This window comes from Pristis pectinata, chromosome 7 (assembly GCF_009764475.1).
Source record: "Pristis pectinata isolate sPriPec2 chromosome 7, sPriPec2.1.pri, whole genome shotgun sequence".
NCBI lineage: Eukaryota > Metazoa > Chordata > Chondrichthyes > Rhinopristiformes > Pristidae > Pristis > Pristis pectinata.
The window spans coordinates 103,092,817-103,113,724 of record NC_067411.1 but is presented as its reverse complement, the minus strand read 5'-3'; the positions used below and the strand labels follow the sequence as shown (position 1 = coordinate 103,113,724).

Sequence of the window (20,908 nt, the reverse complement as noted above, 5' to 3'; positions counted from 1 at the left end):
GCATATGGACAGGGTACTTCATGGTATAGCTTGTGTTACAAATTTTAGTCATATAGCACAGAAACAGGCCCTTCAGCCCACACAAAGTTCAAGCTTTGGATAATTTCAGTGGGAAGAACTTAAAACTTCCGTGTTGTTTTTTTTTATGACCTTGCAATGAGGAGTCCCAAGGCCATAAAAACATGCTGCAGAAAGTTTGGGTGAGTGAAGGGCTGGGAAGTAGCAATTTAATTTGGTGGGAAAATCCCTTTTCCCATCAGGATAGATGGGAGACAGGTTTTTTGGAAAGGATATTTCATTCATGCATGTAAAGTATTAACTGATATGATTTAATGTGAATCCAGAACTTTAAAGCTCATCAAAAGTGAAAGGTGAGTGAATGTAACAGTTTGGGGCATTCATACTGAGGAGCCATGTGAACTGAATTTGTGTGAAAATTTGCACCGTGCAGATACTGGACTCCAGGAGGGAAAAGGATGTAGAAGTCGAGCAAGTTGAACCTAGGACAAAACGCAGAAAGTTGGCAAGTCGAGAAGAGAATGGAGATGTAGTTGAAAAGCACTGCAGTAAGTACACGAAAAGTGGTATCGATATGTGGCCACTTTTATTATTGCTGGTCAGTGGTGAAAGCTGACATCACAGTGTTAATCTCCATGCCCCTCTGTGACAATTCTCCATGTTACAGATGCTATTTAGCTCAAATTAGCTAAAATAGAGAGCAAATGCTAGAGTATGTAGCTCTTCACTTTTAAAATTGATGATAAATTGACAAAAGTTAATGTTTGGAAATGGTCTAAATCTCATGTTTGTTAAATTGAATGTGTGAGAATCTTCCTCTTTCATTCAGACTTGTAATTGCAAAGACAATGTATTAGTATCAGCACATCATACTACCCGTCAAGACGTGAGGTTTCCATCTCGGTCGGACTTGTGGCTTTCCTTTGATCTCTTGGTCTCAAACTCAAAGTCTCTCCGACCCAGTCTTGATCCCGGGGTTTCTCTGCAATCCAGGGTTCGGTATAGAGTTAAATCCTGTTTCCAAGACTCATCACCCTCCTTTTTCTTCCAGTCCTCTTTGAGTTGGACAGTGCCATGTCAATAATCCAGTCCATGTCCAATTCACTTTGTCCATCTTTGTCCTGTTGCAGCCAGACTATTGGTTGCTATGGTGTCCTTTCCATGCTCTACTTCACCAGTTGTTTAGCATCTTTGTTACTGGTACTGAGGCAATTGGGCATGGAGGAGCATTAATCCAGACAGGTCATACAAAGACCTCATTACCCACGTTGGTCCCATTATCAGGTCTATTCACTTGGGTATTTAACTGTCTAGTTAACCCTTATTACCGTAGTAGCAGCCAGCTCTTCTGCACAGCACTGAGCCCTTAGATAGCATTGGAGTTAGCTTAGAGTGGACCTGTTGCTTCTTATCTCACTGCAAGCAGATGGCCAGTTTGTTGCCTCCAATTTGTTAAGCCTCTGAGATAGAACATAGAACAATTACAGCACAATTCAGGCCCTTCGGCCCACAAAGCTGTGCCGAACATGTCCCTACCCTAGAAATTACTAGGCTTACCCATAATTACTATTATAATTAAGATGATGGATCTTAGTAAAGCAAGCTAACTTCCTACATTGTCACGAATGTAGGAAGTTAGCTTGCTTTACTAAGAGTAAAAAGAAGAATTTCTGAAATGTGTTCAAGAGGACTTCCTTGACCAGTATGTTGTCCATCCATCTTGGAAGGAGGCTTTGCTGGATCTGATGCAGGGGAATGGGTTTGCCAAATTGTCTTTGATTGTTCTTACTCAAGTATTCTCCCACGGGCATTGTATCCTGAGATTTAGATCAGTGATGGAGAAGAGCAAGGAACAATTTAAAGCAGAACTTCTAAATTGGAAAAGGACTAACATTAGTGTGATCAGATGGGATTTAGTCGGCATAAAAATGAACCCAGAGATTGATGGTGAAAACTAATGTAACAATGGGAGATCTTTAAGGAGGATATATTTAATATGTGCTGGGAATATTCCCACAAAAGAGCAGGTTAGATACAATCAAAACCTGCTTGGCTCCATGAATGATGAGGGAGGTAGAGAATATAATGAAACAAAACAAAGGTATATGTCATGTGTCAGGTGATTTAAGCAGAAACTAGGCTAAATATGATAAGTTGAGAGGGGGAGGGAGGAGCAGAGTTCGGCTGTAAAGAGAGGGAATAAGAATAAAAGGGCACTTAACAGGGAACCCAAACACGTACAACAGGTAAGTAGGTAGTAAGAAGTAGGGTAGGACCTGTTAGGGACTGAGGAAGTAATATATGCTTGAAGGCACAGGACAAATCTAGAGTGTTTAATGTTACTCTGTCCCTTTTAACTAAGGAAGATAATGCTGACAGAATATGAATAGAAGCAGAGGTGATGGGTGAGAATTGACTAGTAGGTACAGTTTACACGGAGTGGATGAGATGCTTGGTTCAGGGGACTCGCGTTGAAGCTGTGAAGGGAAGTAGGGTGCAGATAGTGGAGAGATTTACCAGAATCTTCCAATCTTCCCAGATACAGGCAGGGTGATAGAGGATTGGAAAGTGGCAAACCCTTGTTCAAGAAAAGGTGCATCGAATCTACCAGATGCCATCAAGTGCCATGGTAAATCTTTCCCCCTTCTTTTGTGTGGAGCTTTATTATATATAACAGAACAGTCATGATGAATCATCAGTTTTCTTTAAATTCAAAGAACTTTCTTTTTTAACTTCTAAGGTGAGCCAACAGTACGTAAACAGCCCAGGATATCTTCATGCACCCTGGACAGATTGAAGGAATTTTCTATTAACAGGCACCTAGAACCATCAGGTGCTAAGGAATCAGATGGGGATGTCCATTTGAAGAGAATCAGACACACAGACAATTCTGATCTAAATCTCGACACTGCTGACACTGAACTGCACGATGGAGTGCTAATAAAGGATTCAGACAGAGGGTTGGAGCAGGTGGGTTAGTTAACACATTTTGAGGCCTTAATAACATTCAGTTAATCTGTCTAAATAATAACATTTTATCAAAATGTTAACTTGCTTCATGTGCTTAGTAAACCTGTTGGTAAAACCTTTTTTGTCATCTCCCTGTCTGTGTACAATTCCTTTCTCATCGATTTCCTGACATTGGTCATTGGAAAACATTGGAAGGATGTGATATCAATACTGTGATTGAACAGAATCATTGTTGCTTATGAAAGGGAAATCTTGTTTGATCTGTTAGCCGTTTGTGATAGAGTAGATGAAGGGAAACCAATGGATGTGGTATAATTGGATTTTATTTTTAATGCTTTTGATAAGTTCCCACACAGGAGATTGGTGACAAAGCTCAGAGCACATCAAGTTGGATGTAATGTGCCAGCATGGATTGGGGAGTTGGTTTACAAAGAAATAGTGGGAATAAAGGGGTTTTTCTCAGGTTGGCAGTCTGTGAATAGTGAGATAGGGCCTAACAACAATTCCTGCACTAACTATTCACACTCTGTATGGAAGGTGGGACTGAGTGGACCTATGTGGCAGCAGTACAGCGCAAAGACAAACATTATCCCTTTTGCACTATTTATTTTGTAATATATAATGAGGTAGTGTTCATGGGTTTATGGACCCTTCAGACATCTCGTGGTAGAGGGGAGGAAGCTGTTCCTAAATTGTTGAGTGTGGGTCTTCAGGCTCCTGTACCTCCTCCCCGATGGTAGTAACAAAAAGAGGGCACGTCCCGGGTGGTGAGGGTCCTTAGTGATGGACGCCACCTTCTTGAGGCACTGCCTCTTGAAGATGTCCTCGATGGTGGGGATGTAACATTTCCATGTTTTGCTGATGAAGTGGAACTAACCGGGAAGGTGTGCAGTGATGAGAATGCAACAGGGCTTCAAGGGGATGTTGTCAAGCAATGCCTGGCAGGTGGGATTACAATGTGGAAATGTGTGCGTATCCACAGAAGTAAATTCTTTTAAAATGCTGCATTGGAAGAATTTAGATTGGAATGTGTCGAGGTTAGGGGGACCTCGATGTTCTTGTACCCAAGTCACTGAAAGCTAACGTGCAGGTGCCCCAGACAATAAAAGGCAAATGGTACGTGGGACATTATCGCAAAAGGATGTGAGTACAAGAAAAAATATACAAGGCCTTGGTGAGTATCCCCTACCTACCTGCCTACAGAAGGATATACTTTAGAGGGAGAGCAGCAGAAGTTCACCAACTGTTCCTGGGATTGGGGGTTGTTCATAGTCTCATAGGGACTGAGCAGGCTTGGCCTCTATCTGCTAGAATTTAGAAGTTTGAGAGGTGACCTCTACTGATACATAATTCTTAGAGGGCTTGGCAGGGTAGATGTGGAGAGGGTGTTTTCCCCTGGCTAAGGAGTTTGGAACTGGCTTCAGAGTCTTGAAGTAAGGGTTAGGTCATTTAGCAAAAAGTTGAGGAGAAATTATTTAACTCAGAAGGCTGTGGGAGCTCACTCACTGATTTTATTTAATACGGAGATTGATGGATTTCTGGAGTTTAAAGGAATTGAGAGATGCGGGACAGGACAGTAGACAAGATAAGATATTTATTTATTAGTCACATGTACATTGAAACACACAGTGAAATACATCTTTTTTGCGTAGAGTGTTCTGGGGGCAGCCCACAAGTGTCGCCACGCTTCCGGCACCAATATAGCACGCCCACAACTTCCTAACCTGTACGTCTTTGGGATGTGGGAGGAAACCAGAGCACCCGGAGGAAACCCACGCAGACACGGGGAGAACATACAAGCTCCTTACAGACAGCAGCCGGAATTGAACCTGGGTTGCTGGCGCTGTAATTGCGTCACGCTAACCACTACCGTGCCTGTCCCTTGAGGTAGAGAATTAGCTGTGACCTTATTGAATGATCGAACAGCCCTGAGGGATCAAAGGCCTACTCCTGTTTCTATTTCTTATGTTCTTGTATTCTAAGTTCCACCTTCTTCTATTTCCTCCCACTGTTCTTTCACCTCTGTCAAGGAACTATTCCCTCCCTTTCTTTCAGCTGTGCTGCTACTTGTGTTCCTGGTGGTATTTAAACTCCTCCTCTTGTCTTTCCTAAGCTGTGCACATGAGCATTTTGTGAGAACTCTGAAATGACCCTTTTGTTTTATTTTCTGGCAGGCTCATTCCCAGGAAACTACAAGCCATGATTGGGGTCGATTTTCAGCTTCAAACAAGGGAATCAGTGTGAAGAACAGTTTGGAAGATGCAGGAGTTAATCGCAAGGTGAAGAGTGCGTACACTCCACTAGAACTGCAGTTCCTGGAGATTAAAAACCAACACAAAGATGCAGTACTCTGTGTGGAGTGTGGGTATAAATACCGGTTCTTTGGTGACGATGCTGAGGTATGTCATTCTAACAAAGACACATTTAACTGGGAATTGGCAAGGTTTCAGCCCTGTGTATCAGAGGCCTAAGTACTTAGCAGTAGCTGGTGCAGTGAGGGTCATTTACCCTGCACCTGCTGCTTTTGGTTTGAGTTCCAGTTTGGTGGTTTTTCCAACTTTTACTCTGTATTCGGAATGTAGTTCTGGTCACTCCCTACATGCTTGCTTGTACCATGACTGGACCTGTACGTCATGTGATGCTAAGCTGTCGTGACATGTCCCTGCCTGCTGTAGGGGATTTTGTGCCCTTCTGAATCAAATCAAGCTGAACTCAGCAGATGTACAATCTGAAAACTTTCCTCTGCTTGTAACTACACTGAAGAGTCCTCTACCTGTGGTCACAAAATGCTCAAGTCACAAGAACACAAGAAAGTAGGAGTAGCAACCAGGCCCCATGACAAAAATGATCATGGATGATCTAATCTGGCCTCGACGACTCTTCTCTGCAGTTCCCCATAACCCTCAATTCATTGATCCTTCGAATATTTATCTACCTCCATCTTGCATATTTGTAATGATCTGGCTTCCAGCTCCTTGGGCAGAGAATTCCAGAATTTCTGCACCCCTCGGATTTAAATGTCTGGCCCCTTGTAACCATGGCTGCTTGTTTGTGATTCTTCCATTGATGAAAACATCTCAACATCCACCCTGGCATACCCTTGGGACCTGATATGTTCGACTAAGGTCACCCCTCATTCTTCTAAGCTCCAAGGAATACAGACCCAAACTGTCCAGTCTCTCGCTAGGACAGCCCTCTCTTTCCCGGGAATTAGCCTGGGGAATCTCCTTTGGGTGGCCTCCAATCAATTATATCCTTTTTGGGTAAAAGGCCCCAAACTGTAAGTGGTATTGCAGGTGAGGCCTCACTAACACCCTGTACAACTGTTACAAAATGTTCCTGTTTTTAAACTCCAGCCCTTTTGCAATAAAGGACAAAATGCCATTTGACTGCTTGTTGGACCTGCCTGCTAACATTTTGTGATTCGCGCATTGGGATGCCTGGATCCCTCCGAGCTTCACTCATTTATAGTCTATTGTATGTCCATTTAGAAAATCTGCTTTTTGGCTTGCATCATCTCGCATCTCGCCACACTAAACTCCATTTGCCAGGTTTTTGCCAAGCACTCAGTCTATCTATATCCCACTTTAAAATCACAATATCCCTATTTCAACATGCTCTTCCACCTATTTTTATATTGTTGGCAAACTTAAAAACTTTGCATTTTATTCCCATTTCTAGGCCATTAATGTAAATGGTAAATAATTGTGGGCCAAGAACCGATCCACGGAGCACTCTACTAGTGACCTCCTTGCAGCCGATTAATGGCCCCTTTATTCCAACTCTTTGTTTTCTATGTGTCAGCCAGTTTTCAGTCTATGCTGACACACTTTTTCCAATACCTTGGCCTTTTAATTTGTGCACCAGCTTCTAATGTGTCATCTTGTTAAAAGCCTTTTGGAAATCTACATCTCCAGGTTCCCTCTATCAACTCTCCCTGTCACATTCTCAAGGGATTTGAGCAATTTTATGAAACATGATTTCCCTTTCATAAAACCATGTTCACTGGGTTTGATTATCATCAACTTTCCTCAATGATTAGCTATTTCCTCTTCGATCTTGCTAATAATAAATGCTAAACTAACTGGCCTTCTCCATCCTTGTGTTTTTCCTCCCTCTGAACAAGGGAGTCACATTGGCTGTTTTCCAATCTTCTGATGCCCTCTCTGGATTTAGCGAGTTTTGAAAAAAATTTCAACCAATGAATCCCTATTTCTGCAGCCACTTCTTTTTAAACCTTTGGGTGCAGGCCATTGGGTCCTGGTGATTTGTCTGCCTTCAGCCTCTGAGCTTCTCTAATACTTTATTCCTTGTGATACAGGTTTTTACAAGTTCCTCCATTTTGTTTGAATTCGGCCTTTGAGATATTTGTGGTATCCTCTGTGGTGAATGCAGTTACAAATAACATATCTGCCATTTCTTTGTTTCTTGTTACTAATTCACCAGCCTCATTCTCTGGATGTCCCACTTACCCCGGCCATCTTATTTCTGTTTGTTTCCATAGCAACTCGTTTGTTGTTTTATGTTACATACAAGTTTTCTCTCAATTTTCTCCCTCCTTAAGCTTTTTTTGTCCTTTGCTTCTGGATCCTAAGAACTTCCAGATTCTCTGAGCTACCACCAGCCCTTTCTGTTTGTGTGCTCTACTTTTCAATTTAACGTTATCCTTGCCCTCTTTTGTTAACCACTGATTGTTCCTCTTTCTATTTGGGATAAATTCCTGCCAAGTATTATGGACCTGCCATTGTTTGCCATTATGGATCTGCTACTGTTCCTCTACTGAGCTGTCTCTTGGCTTGTCTTCCTAGTTATAGAGTCATGGAGCAGGGAAACAGGCCCTTTGGCTCACTAACTCTGTGCTGACATTTTTGCCTATCTGCACTAATCTCATTTGCCCACATTTGGTCCCGATCCTTCTATACCCTGTCTGTTCAAATGTCTGTTCAGGATAGCGGTTGTGTCTGATTCCACCATTTCCTCTGGCTGTGTCCTCCAGATATCAACCACTCTCTGTCAGATCCCCCTCACAATTCCTTCCTCTCACCATAGGATAAAGATTTTGACTATCTACCCTATCTACACCTTTTATATGTCATTTCTCAGCTTCCTTTGCTCCAGGAAAACAAGCACAGCCTATCCAATCTCTCCCCTTAACTAAAACCCTCCAATCCAGGCAACATCCTGGTGAATTTCCAGCACAATCGCATCCTTCCTTTGGTCCCCCAAGGACAACTCTAACTTCAGACCATTATAATTGCCCTTATTTCAGTTGAAAATACTGGTTTTGGTCCTGTGATGTTCCCCTCAAACTGCATCAGGAATTCTATCACATTGTGGTCACAACCTCCTAGGGGATCTTTAATCACAAGATCTCTTATTTATCCTTCCTTGTTACACATGGCCAAATCTAAAATAGCCTGTTGCCAGGTAGGCTTTGTAATGTGCTGTTCTAAGAAGCGGTCCCTGATGCACTCTACAGATTCTTCATCTACAATACCCTTGCCAGTTTGGTTCATCCAACCAAAATGCAGATTAAAATCTTCCATGATAATTACAGTTCCCTTCAAACATGTCCTGGATATTTCCCCATTTATGCTGTGCCCTATCAGGAAGTCATGTTTTGGAGACCTATGGACTATCTCACCTGTGTCTTCTTTTCCCTGTTATTAATAATTTCAATCCAACAGATTCTACATTACTGGCCCCTGCCTCTATACTGCGACTCCACACTGCTCTGACACCTTCCTTGATTCACAATCTCCCCTGCCTCCTCTCCCTTTTGGCCTGTTGTTTTACAAGTCCTTTCTGGTAGGAGAAGCCCAGGACACTGTCCGTTCAGTCCTGCTGACTGGGTGCTTCACATCCATTGACGTGGGTGGCCCTCTCTTTGATTATATTTTGTTCTCTCAGCTAACAGCACTGAAGCTGGTTTGTGCATTTCATTTGTGTTGTGGGTTTAAAAGAGACCGGCTCAATTTGCAAAGCTATCAATTGTAGTGATGTATGATGTGATAAATTGATCCTGGATCATGCCTACTGTGATTTATTTACAGTCAGAACTAGGACTGTTGTTTTGTTTAAATGGAGGGATTAATTAACAGAAAGATCAACTCTTGTTTAAGTAAATTCTAGAAAATGCAGAGAACAGACCCAGTCAGGAATGCAGCTGTTGTTGGTGGGCAGAGGTGGGATTGACTTGTGCTGTAGCTTTATGAAGCACACAGGAATGTCGAGGGACAGGTGAAATGAAGCGCACGTTGAAGGACAGTTTTCATGCTTTGGAAAGGAAGTGAAATAGCGCATTGGTAAAGTCCGTATGGTCATAGAATTAATGCACCTCTGGATGATATTTTGAGCTGATAGTCCGTTCCATAAGTTCATTCTTCTCCATGTTTCCGAGATTTGTATTTAGTGAACTCTTGCACATACTTGCAGATTGCAGCTCGGGAGCTGAACATTTACTGCCATCCAGACCATAACTTTATGACGGCCAGCATTCCAGTGCACCGGCTATTTGTCCATGTAAGGCGTCTGGTTGCTAAGGGATACAAGGTAAGTGTTATCAATTTTAATACCCCCTTCAGGAAGGGGGTGGGCGGATTCTGTTTAATGCACTTGGCCCATTCATCAACGTTGGAAGGGCTGGGCAGGGGGGAGCTGGCGGAGCCTCTGTAAAACCAGCTGCTCGGAAGGGCCAAGCTTGGGGGTGGGGCAGGGGTTGGTCGGGGGCAGTGTTGACACTTGCAGGAACTGTTTCGGGGGTGGGGCAGGGGTTGTCGGGGGTGATGTTGACACTTGCTGCATTTTGGAACACTAAATCCTCTGAGGCCCCACTTTGTATCTTCCCTCAAATGGCATGCTGATGATGGTAGAACTGGAATGGGAATCTGAGGCACAAGTTTCCTAAATCATTCACCTTGGAATCAAGCTCCAGGATGCACGTCCTTCAGTTCATCCTGAGCTGCTACTTCCAACTGCTGTCTTTTACCAACTTTGGGATAGCTGGTAGTGGGAGACTACCTGAAGGGTGAGATAGGAAATAAAAACAAAATGCTGGCAGCATTCAGCAGGTCGGGTAGTATCTGTGAGAAGAGAAACCGTTGAAGTTCTGGGTCCAGGACCCTTGATCAGAAACGTTAACTGTTTCACTTTCCACAGGTGCTGCCTGACCTGAGTGTTTACACTGTTTTCTATTTTTACTTCATATCTCTGGCATCTGCAGTTTTTTGATTTTCATGTACTGGTGAGAAAGGAAATATGGTTTCTGAACTGAAGTAACCAATGTGGTTTCTTTAACAGAAAGAATGGGGTGAGAGTGGGAAATGGGTGTGCAGCTGGGTGCAACCGCTAAGCCATCTGCTTTGGCCCTCGCCACCATTTGCACACGTGGAATTTTGAATGGAGTTGCCTGTTATCGGTTGTGTTGAGTGACCCTGAGCTGAGCTTCCTTTGCATCTCCTCAGAATCTACTGCCCCCTCCCATTTTGTGTCTCGCTCTGTTACCAAGGACACTCCGTTCTATCTCCACAACACTGCCTAACCTGCCCCTCCCTTTGCCCCACTCCCAAGGAACCCATTCCTCTGTCTTGCTTTGCCACATCCTTCCCTTCACCTCACCATTGCCATGGTTTCCATTCCCTTCTGCTTGACCCTGGATCCTTTTCCCCAGCCTACAGTGGCTTTGAAGTGTTTTAAATGTAAGCAAGCTGACTTGCTCAGGCCAACAGATTTCATTTAATAACAGGCTCCCAACTCTGGAAAATAATTCCAAGTGCCAGTAACCAGAGCTGTTAGGTTACTGAAATATTAATGAGCTGCTTTAATGACTAATCAAAGTATTTGTTGAAATATGCAGGTTTGTTTTAAAGAAAGTGCTAATTTGGATGGCAAGTTTAAGTAAACATTTGACTAGAAATAAGATTACTGTTTATTTCAGCCTTGTGCGCTGGGATGTAGTTACCGTGACCATAGTGTGGTGATAACCATTTCTGGATGTGTTGCGTCATTCCAGAAATGAGACCAAACAGTTCCAGGTGCTATGAGCTTTCACACCTGATGTGATTTCTGTGTGACAGATTGTACCACTTCCTGTGCATTGTGCCTTTAGAGTGTTGCAGGGGAGACTAGACTTCCATGTCCTGGGAGCTCCCAATGGCAGCCAGCATAGTCAAAGACCCCACCCACCCGGGACATTCTCTCTTCTCTCCTCTTCCATCGGGTAGAAGATACAGGAGCCTGAGGGCACGTCCCACCAGACTTAAGGACAGCTTCTACCCCACTGTGCTAAGACTATTGAACGGTTCCCTTATACAATGAGATGGACTATGACCTCACAATCTACCTTGTTGTGACCTTGCACCTTATTGCACTGCACTTTGTCTGTAGCTGTGACACTTTACTCTGTAATGTTATTGTTTTTACCTGTACTGCTTCAATGCACTTCGTACTAACTCAATGTAACTGCACTGTGTAATGAATTGACCTGTACGATTGGTTTGTAAGACAAGCTTTTCACTGTACCTCGGTATAAGTGACAACAATATACCAATACCAAACTCCTGGGACGGGGGGCTGTTACTCCATGGTGATAAGTCGCATGCATGCTTTTTATCCTTTGGACTCAATTTTTGCAACACCGGCACATTCCCCTGCCCCCTTTCCTCACAGGCACACACCTGTTCTCGTTCTGCCCAATCTCTGGTAAGAATTGTTATCTGATAGCAACATAGTAAACGAGAATGAAGGTAATATTTATATTTGTCATTATAGCTTGACCTCAATCCTCAGTGCTACAATGCAAGGCCTTGATGCAGGAAATACATTGTGAGGATAATGTATGGATTGTGCAGAATGATTGCTCTGTATGTTTTACAGGTGGGAGTTGTGAAACAGACTGAGACTGCAGCTCTTAAAGCTGTTGGTGACAACAAAAGCAATCTTTTTACTCGCAAGCTGACTGCTCTCTACACCAAGTCTACACTCATCGGAGAAGATATCCTTTCAGTTGCACCAGCTCCATCCCTTTCTTGTTCACACTCCACTTCGGGCTGTTTGAACTGACCAGGCATGGGAATTCCAAACTTCTGGGGTTTGAACATAAAAGCTAAATACTGTAGGAGCTGAAATCCAAAATAAAATCAGTAAGTGAGCCATATGGTTATATCGCACAGAAACAGGTCCTGTGGGTCAACTCATCTGTGCTGACCAAGGTGTCTATCCGAGCTAGTCCCATTTGCCCACGTTTGGCCCATATCTCTAAACTTTTCCTATCCATGTACCTGTCCAAATGTCTTTTAAATGTTATAATTTAATCTCCAGCAATTCCTCTAACAGCTCGTTCCACATACCCATCACCCTCTGTGGAAACGCTTGCCCCTCAGGTCCCCTTTAAATCGTTCCCCTCTCACATTAAACCTGTGCCCTCTAGTTTTAAACTCCCCGACCCTAGGGAAAAGACTGTGACCATCCATCTTATCGATGCCCTTCATGGTTTTATAAATCTCTATAAGGTCTCCCCTCAGTTTCCTCCACTCCAGGGAAAACACTCTCTCTGTAGCTGTGACACTTTACTCTGTACTGTTATTGTTTTTACCTGTACTACATCAATGCAGTCTGTACTAACTCAATGTAACTGCACTGTGCAATGAATTGACCTGTAAGATCAGTTTGTAAGACAAGCTTTTCACTGTACCTCGGTACAAGTGACAATAATAAACCAATACCAACACTCTTAGTTTATCTAACCTTGTAACTCAAGCCCTCCAGTCTCAGCAATATCCTTGAATCTTTTCTGCACTCTCTCTAGATTAATCGCATCCTTCCTGTAGTGTGGTGGGCAGAACTGCTCACAGTGTTCCAAGTGCGATCTTACCAGTGTACAGCTGTAACACGATATTCCAGCTTCTGTACTCAGTGCCTCATCCAATGAAGACAAGCAAGCCATACACCTTCACCACCTTGTCTACCTGTCGTCACTTTAAGGGAACTATGTTCTTGTACCCCTTGATCTCTCTTCCACAACTCTCCAAGGCCCTGTCATTCACTGTGTATGACCTGTCCAGGTTTAACATCCCCAAAAAAGCATCACTTTGCATGTCTGAGTTAAATTCCATTGGCCATTCCTTTGCCCACTTTCCCAGTTGAAAGTATTCAGCAGGTCGGGCAGCATCTATGGTAGGAGAACCAGAGTTCACGTTTCAGATCATCAGAACTGGAGTGAATTTGAGACAGTAAGTTTGAAGCAGGATTGAGGCAGGAAAAGGAAACAAAAAGGCAGGAAAATCTGTATGACAAAAGTTATTCTGTTCCTTAAGGGTTTAAATTTATAAAGTATGCCATTGTTGGATTGTATGAGAGGTTAGAATTTCTGTACCCGAATGGTAATGTTGTGGGGCTGGCACCAAACCATGGGGCCACGATCACTACACTTGTCTCATCTGCATTGATCTTTCCTGGAAGAGAACTAATCAAGTAATCCGGAGAAGGCACATTCAGATCAATCTCATTGACAATTTCTATTTATTTGGGGGGGGGGGGGCGCGAGAAAATGGAAGTCCATTCAGTGAAACTGACCGTGAAATTAGCACATTGCCCAAAAAACCAAAGCACATCTACTAAAGCAAAGCACGTCTACTCGTGCTCCTTGGGGAAGGATATCCGCCATCCTTGCCTGGTCTGCGTGCTGATGACTCCAATCCTGCACCAATGTGGTTGACTCCTGACCAGCCTCTGAAGTGACCTATGAAGTGGGGTTCAAGATGAAGGTCCATCTGCACAGTCTCAAGGGCCACCAGGTCTGGGCAGTAAATGCCAGCCTTGCCATTGATACCGATGTTTGTGTAAAATAAGATCACTGGTGATCTTTAGTGCCTCTTTCCTGCCCTAATTTCATATCCTTTGATTCTCTTAATATTTAAAAATCTTTCAAACTCTTGCCTTGCTGATATTGAGATTCCAGAGTGCTGAAATAAGCACGTTTCTCCACAGGACCCAACTGCTAAATCTCCATCCAAGCTACCAGAGCAGCAATATTTGAACCACAATGGGATACTTCAAATTTTCTTCGCCAGGGAGTCTTGGCAGAACCTTTGTTTTTGCTTAATTCCATTTTTAATGCCAGAACCTTCGATTAAATCGTAACTGCTTTGCATTTCTCATGGAGATGTGCTCTCCACCACTGCCCTCCGCTCACCCCCAGAGAATGACACCTGACGTGGTGCAGAGCAGACTATAGACCCTCTCCTCATTCTCCTAAACAAGTGACCAACACCAGATCACTTTAATTGACGTGCGTCTCTTGGGCTAAACATGCTGATGGAGTGGCAGATATATAATTACTTGGGTAACTAATAATTTGTCCTTGACGACTGTCACATATTAATCCCTTATTGAATCTGGATCTGGATGGTGAATTGGGTGATGTGGGAGAAGTGGCTGGTGATTTCCCAACAACTACCTGATGTGCATCTGTGAGCAAGCAGAGAGCAAAAAGGACCGTAAGAAACAGGGAGTTCATATTGGGTTTGTGGTGAGTATCCCTTCACAGCAAATAGATTAATCGCGTCTAATACACACACGTCCAGCAGAAAAAATGAAATATCTGTTGAGAATTGACACTTGATCCAAAATACGTCCAATGTTTATGGTGAGAATTGCTTTCTGCAAGACAAACTTGCAGGAAAAATGGATTAAGATTTACTTTTATTTCTACGATTTTTACATCTGATACCCGCGGAAAGAAAACCTGGCATTTGTGAGACGCTGTACATCTCGTTCAGTTGGATTCTGTGGTATAATGTGACGTGTGGAGGTTGTTGTCGGTCTTCCTGTTCAGTGCACTGCTGTTGACCCCGTGGGTGCACCATGGAGAACCTTCAGTGATCTTCCTTCTCATTGCCTGAGGGAATTCATCTAACGCCATTGTTGCGTTGTGCTGAAACCATTTGAATTGCTTTCTCGACTATTTTTCTCCATAAACTATTGCTACTGCTGAGAAAACAGTTCCAAAATTCACACAGGAATCTCTTTCCCTTCCCTCCTTCCCTAAATCTTACCAAAGTTGAAACTTCACCAAAAGCAATTCCACCCCCCCACTCCCAAAGAAAATCAAGGCCTTCAATGTGGGCACATTGCCACCATCTCAGAGCAGCTCAAGAATAACTTCATCCTGGTCCCACTGCTAATCTGAGAAGGTAAATCCCAACCAAGTACCCAGTTGACCTCAGTTTCTGTGGAATGTTTTGTTTTGGAGTCACTAGATGGCAGCAAAAGGCAATGCCTGATTCATCTGTTGCTACTATGGGTTGATTTCTGATTTAAAGCTCGGACCCAGTGCTGTGGAACATTGTGCAGTTATAACGGGTGATAATACCAACTATTTGATTGTTTTGTGCAGTAACCAAGTCAAGTTTGTGCATTATTAATTGGGTCAGTTGGAATACCCAGCTCTTGAAAATTATTGAAAATAAATCAAAGTCAAGTTTATTGTCATCTGCACAAGTCCATGTGTGCACAGGTGCAGTGAAAAAATTACTTGCAGCAGCATCACAGGCACAGAGCATCAGATAAGCAGCATTCACAAGAAAAACATAAATTAAACGTGAATTATTCATAAATTTTACAAGAAAGAACACAATTAGGACAAAAGAAAATGTCCATTGTAGTGCAAAATGGTCAGAGTGTTGCTAAACTGTAGTGATTAGGGTTCTGCTGGTTGGTTCAAGAACTGAATGGTTGAAGGGAGTAGTTGTTCCTGAACCTGGTGGTGTTGGACTTAAGGCTTCTGTACCTCCTGCCCGATGGGAGCTACGAGAAGATGGCACGGCCCGGATGGTGGGGATCTTTGATGATGGATATTGCCTTCTTGAGGCAGCACCTCCTGCAGATACTCCCGATGGTGGGGAGGGATATGCCCGTGCTGTGTTGGGCAGAGTCCACTACTCTCTGCAGCTTCTTAGGTACTGTTCGCAAATCTGGGAGGTTAAGTGAAATGATTATATCAGATAAGGATTGAGTATCAGATCAGGTTTATTTCACTGACACATCATGAAATTCATTGTTTTGCAGCAGCAGTACAGTGCAGGACATAAAATTAGTATAAGTCACAAAGATAAATAGTGCAAAGAGAATAATGAGGTAGTGTTCATGGACTGTTCAGAAATCGGTGGAGGGGGAAGAAGCTGTTCCTAGAACGTTGGGTGTGGGTCTTCAGGCTCCTGTACCACCACCTCGATGGTAGTAACGAGAAGAGGGCATGTCCTGGTGGTGAGGGTCCTTAGTGATGGATGTCACCTTCTTGAGGCACACCTCTTGAAGATGTTCTTGATGGCGAGGAGCGTGGTGCCTGTGATGGAGCTGGCTGGGTCTACAACCCTCTGCAGCCTCTTGCGATCCTGCACGTTGAAGCCTCCGTACCAGGCTGTGATGCAGCCAGTCAGAATGCTCTCCACAGTACATCTGTAGAAATTTGAACATAGAACATTACAGCACAGTACAGGCCCTTCGGCCCACGATGTTGTGCTGACATTTTATCCTGCTCTAAGATCCAACCCTTCCCTCCCACATAGCCCCCCACTTTTCAATCATTTATGTGTCTATCTAAGAGTCTCTTAAATGTCCCTAATGTATCTGCCCCCACAATCTCTGCCGGCAGTGCGTTCCATGCACCCACCACTCTCTGTAAAACAAAACTTACCTCTGACCCCCCCCCCCCCCCCTCCCAAATACCTTCCTCCAATCACTTTAAAATTATGCCCCCTTGTGTATAGCCATCTTGGGGAAAAAGTCTCTGACTGTCCACTCAATCTTTGCTTCTTATCATCTTGCACAGCTCTCCGTGTACAGGTGTCTTTAAAGAGTCTTTGGTGACGTACCAAATCTCCTCAAACTCCTAATGAAGTAGAGCCGCTGGCATGCTGTCTTCATGATTGCATCAATGTGTTGGGCCCAGGATAGATCCTCCAAGATGTTGATGCCCAGGAACTTGAAGCTGCTCACCTTTTTCACCGCTGACCCCTCAGTGAGGACTGGTGTGTGTTCTCCCGACTTCCCTTCCTGAAGCCCACAGTCAGTTCTTGGTCTTGCTGATGCTGAGTGCGAGGTTGTTGTTGTGACACTACTTGACCAGCCGATCTGTCCCAGCAGGGAATGTGGGGAGCTGGCACAGAAGAGGAGATGAGTCTTGCCATGGGCTTGACGGACCAATTAGCTACTGCTCCTGTGATGTTTTTACAAAAAAAGCATTTCTCTCTTTTTAACCTTGAGTATGCCTGTTTAATCACTGCTGTGTTAACATATTGGATTTGACTAATTTTTCACCTAACCAGATGGGGAAAGTAAGTTTTTAAGTGACTGTCACCAATAACAATATACCTATAACAGAGTTATTATTTTGAATGATGATGGGTAATTATTGAATTTGAGTTTCTTAATTTACCCCGTCACCCTGCCCATTTTCGACTAATGCCAGAATCTCTAGTTAGAGCTGCAGGGCATCCTCCCATAACCAACAAGTTCCATTTCCACTGGTGTTCAAAAGTCTATTTTGTCCATAAATGGAAAATACACAAAAAAAAATCACTTGATACGGTAACCACACCTCAGTAGTACTGTAATGAATGGCAAAAGCACATGAGGCTGATTTTAAAAAGAAAACAGTTATGAAAAGTGGACAGAAAGAGGAAACTAGTTCTGCCATCTGTAGTGATGGACACAAGTATGTATGTCGGACTTTTGATTTTAATAATATTAAGGGAACTCTTTCCTATGGGAGTCTGTAAGTTGGTGTTCGTAACCTGGGAACAGCCTGTATATTCACAATCTTCTGGGAGCTCACTCCTTTTTCGTTACATTTCCAATTGAAGCTCATCAAGTCAAGAATGCTTTGAGGATTAAGTTGTGGCAGCTGGAATAGAATTTGGAAGAGTGTTTTCGCTTGCCACTGTCCAGATTCGGAACCCCAGACATTGATTCCAATGTAATTTCAATGGGGCAAAGCTGGGGAGGAAAGCTGATTGCATGAGCAGTCCTGATGATGGACAGTAAACATCATGGCAATTTCCACAGCTTTATAATTTTGCACCTTTGTGGCCCGTCAGTGGGCTTTGATCCTAGGGCTGGTTTTGTGGCATTTCTGCATCACAGGTTATTGTAGTCCTGTGTGTGTAAACAGCAGTGTAACACACACCTTCCAGTATTGTGAATAGGGGTCAACTGTGATTTTTGGATTTGATTTGGTAATTTCTTGATCATGGTGGCTGGAAAGATTGTTCAATAAATGGAAACAAACCTATGCAGTAGCCAGACTGAATTTAACTTCTGGTTGAGAGTCTTGTATCTGCTGAGTGAGCCACTTCTTGTTACCTGCTTTACTAATGATTTATTTAAAAAATCATCACCGGGACATAGAAACATAGAAAAACCTACAGCATAGTTCAGGCCCTTCGGCCCACAAAGCTGTGCCGAACATGTCCCTACCCTAAAAATTACTAGGCTTACCCATAGCCCTCTATTTTTCTCAGCTCCATGTACCTATCCAACAGTCTCTAAAAAGACCCTATCGTATCCGCCTCCACCACCGTTGCTGGTAGCCCATTCCACACACCCACCACTCTCTGAGTAAAAAAACTTACCCCTGACATCTCCTCTATACCTACTTCCCAGCACCTTAAACCTATGTCCTCTTGTGGCCACCATTTCAGCCCTGGGGAAAAGCCTCTGATATCTGCACCATTCTGGTTAATCTACACTTCCGCAAAAAAAACATTTACATTTTTAAAACAAAATCCATCTGGTATCTTGGAAACTTCACACTTTAAAATTGGATGTGGGATTGTTTTAATTTTGACTTTCACCGTTTATTTTGGCAGGCAGTCCAGCCCAACACTGGAGATGTGGTTTATGACTGTTTCCATGATTGTAAATCCCGGTCGGAGCTGGAAAGCCGGATCCTGTGTCTGCAACCGGTTGAAATTCTACTCCCACCGGAGTTGTCCGAGAACACAGAGAAGCTTCTGGCCAGTATCTCAGCTTCAAGGTGTGTAAACAAGTTTACTTGAAAGGTCCTGGGGCGCATCAGCGCATCAGTGTTGTAGATAATGTCTGATCATTGGGAGCCTCGCACCCAGTCCTTCAGCAGAGAGTTATTGGAATCTGGTTTGGGACACATTCAGTATGTTATTTGGATACCGAGGTTAAAAATTGGTACACAATTGTTCTCCGTTGTGAGGTACAGCATCCAGTCTGCATTGTTGGCTTGGTGATTGTCATATGGGTCCTCACAGTCTTGGGTTTCCTGAGCAATTGCCTGCAATCAGGTTCTTGCATATTTTTTCTGGAAAATCTCAGAGATTAGATGGGGCTATAGTTATTCAAGGTCTGTCAAGTGTTTTCTACTCTGGCCTAAGCAGTGCTCCTCAGAGAGATCATGGCAAGTGGCTGAAGAAAATGTAGGGCAGGATTCCTTCCGCAGCTCCACAGCCATTGCCAGCATGCACTGGCTCTCCACTCACCTCCCACTGTCTAAATGCAGCAAGCACCAAACTTCTTCCTTGCCCAGGACAAGCTGCCTCTGGGGGTGAGACAGCCCTTGTTTCAACGAGACTGGCGAGTTGCAGAGGCTCAGTTTCCATTTTTGGATAATCTCCTAACTCTGGCTTCTGATTCCGGCTTCAATTTCTCCACTATTCTTGGAAGTTGTGGACACAGCTCAGCATATCACGGAAACCAGCTGCCCCTCCATGGACTCTGTCTACACTTCCCGTTGCCTCGGTAAAGCCGCCAGCATAATCAAAGACCCCACCCACCTGAGACATTCTCTCTTCTCCCCTCTCCCATCGGGCTGAAGATACAAAAGCCTGAAAGCACATACCACCAGGCTTAAGGACAGCTTCTATCCTGCTGTTATAAGATTATTGAACAGTTCCCTAGTACGATAAAATGGATTCTTGACTTCACAATCTACCTCGTTATGACCTTGCACCTTATTGTCTGCCTGCACTGCACTTTCTCTGTAGCTGCGACACTTTACTCTGTATTCTGTATTGTTTTCCCTTGTACTACCTCAATGCACTGTGTAATGAATTGATCTGTATGAACGGTATGCAGGACAAGGTTTTCACTGTACCTCGGTACAAGTGACAATAAAAACCAATTCTAATTTTTTTTCTGCCAGCAGTGGTTTTGATGACACAATAGTTTCAGAGACATTCATATCTGAACAGTAATACTGCTTGCATAGAGAACATTAAGACTGACTGCTGTTTTTTGTTACCATTGTTTTTAATTGATAACTCTCTAATGGAGAAAATTTGCCTTTATTTACAGTAATGTACAATAGGCAATTAAGGTACCAGCATGTCTTTGGGAGTTGGGGTCGTGGGTGGAGGGAAGCTGGAACATCTGGAGGAAAAACGTACAGTCACAGAGAGAAGACGAAAGAGACGGCGGATGCTGGAATCTGGAACAAAAAACAGAACGCTGGAAAAACTCAGCAGGTCAAACAGCATCTGTGGAGGCAAAAGGTGTGCGCTGCTGTTTTGGGGTCAAGACTCTGAAGCAGTTTCTTTTGTCTTCTAGATTCCAGCATCTGCAACCTCTTCATCAGTCTTGATGCAGGGTTTCAACCCGAAACGTCGACATGCATCTTTTGCCTCCACAGATGCTGCCTGACCCGCTGAGTTCTTCCAGTGTTCTGTCCGTGGTTCCGGTCACAGAGAGAACCTGATATCAGGATTGAACCGGTGTCTGTGGGGCTGTGAGGCAGCTTGACCTGCTGCACTACTCTGCCGCCCAGTGATAATGTTATTCTTTCACCATAGCAACCTGCCGCTTGCATGTCAAGCTTCTCAGACTTTTATTCATATCTACAAAAGAATACAAAATTTTCATAATTTGTGAATTTTCTGGTAATTTAATTAAATAG

General features: G+C 43.5%; 1 protein-coding gene across 1 annotated transcript in view; it reads left to right on the top strand.

Annotated features, from left to right (window-relative positions):
- Positions 1-20,908, top strand: part of msh3 (mutS homolog 3 (E. coli)) — a 209,193-nt gene that overhangs the window by 3,675 nt on the left and 184,610 nt on the right. Inside the window, 9 exon segments of the mRNA XM_052019597.1 lie at positions 452-566; positions 2,558-2,647; positions 2,759-2,988; positions 5,163-5,387; positions 9,424-9,540; positions 11,863-11,980; positions 14,362-14,436; positions 14,439-14,515; positions 18,855-19,021. Of these exon segments, the coding sequence (XP_051875557.1) occupies positions 452-566; positions 2,558-2,647; positions 2,759-2,988; positions 5,163-5,387; positions 9,424-9,540; positions 11,863-11,980; positions 14,362-14,436; positions 14,439-14,515; positions 18,855-19,021 (1,214 nt within the window).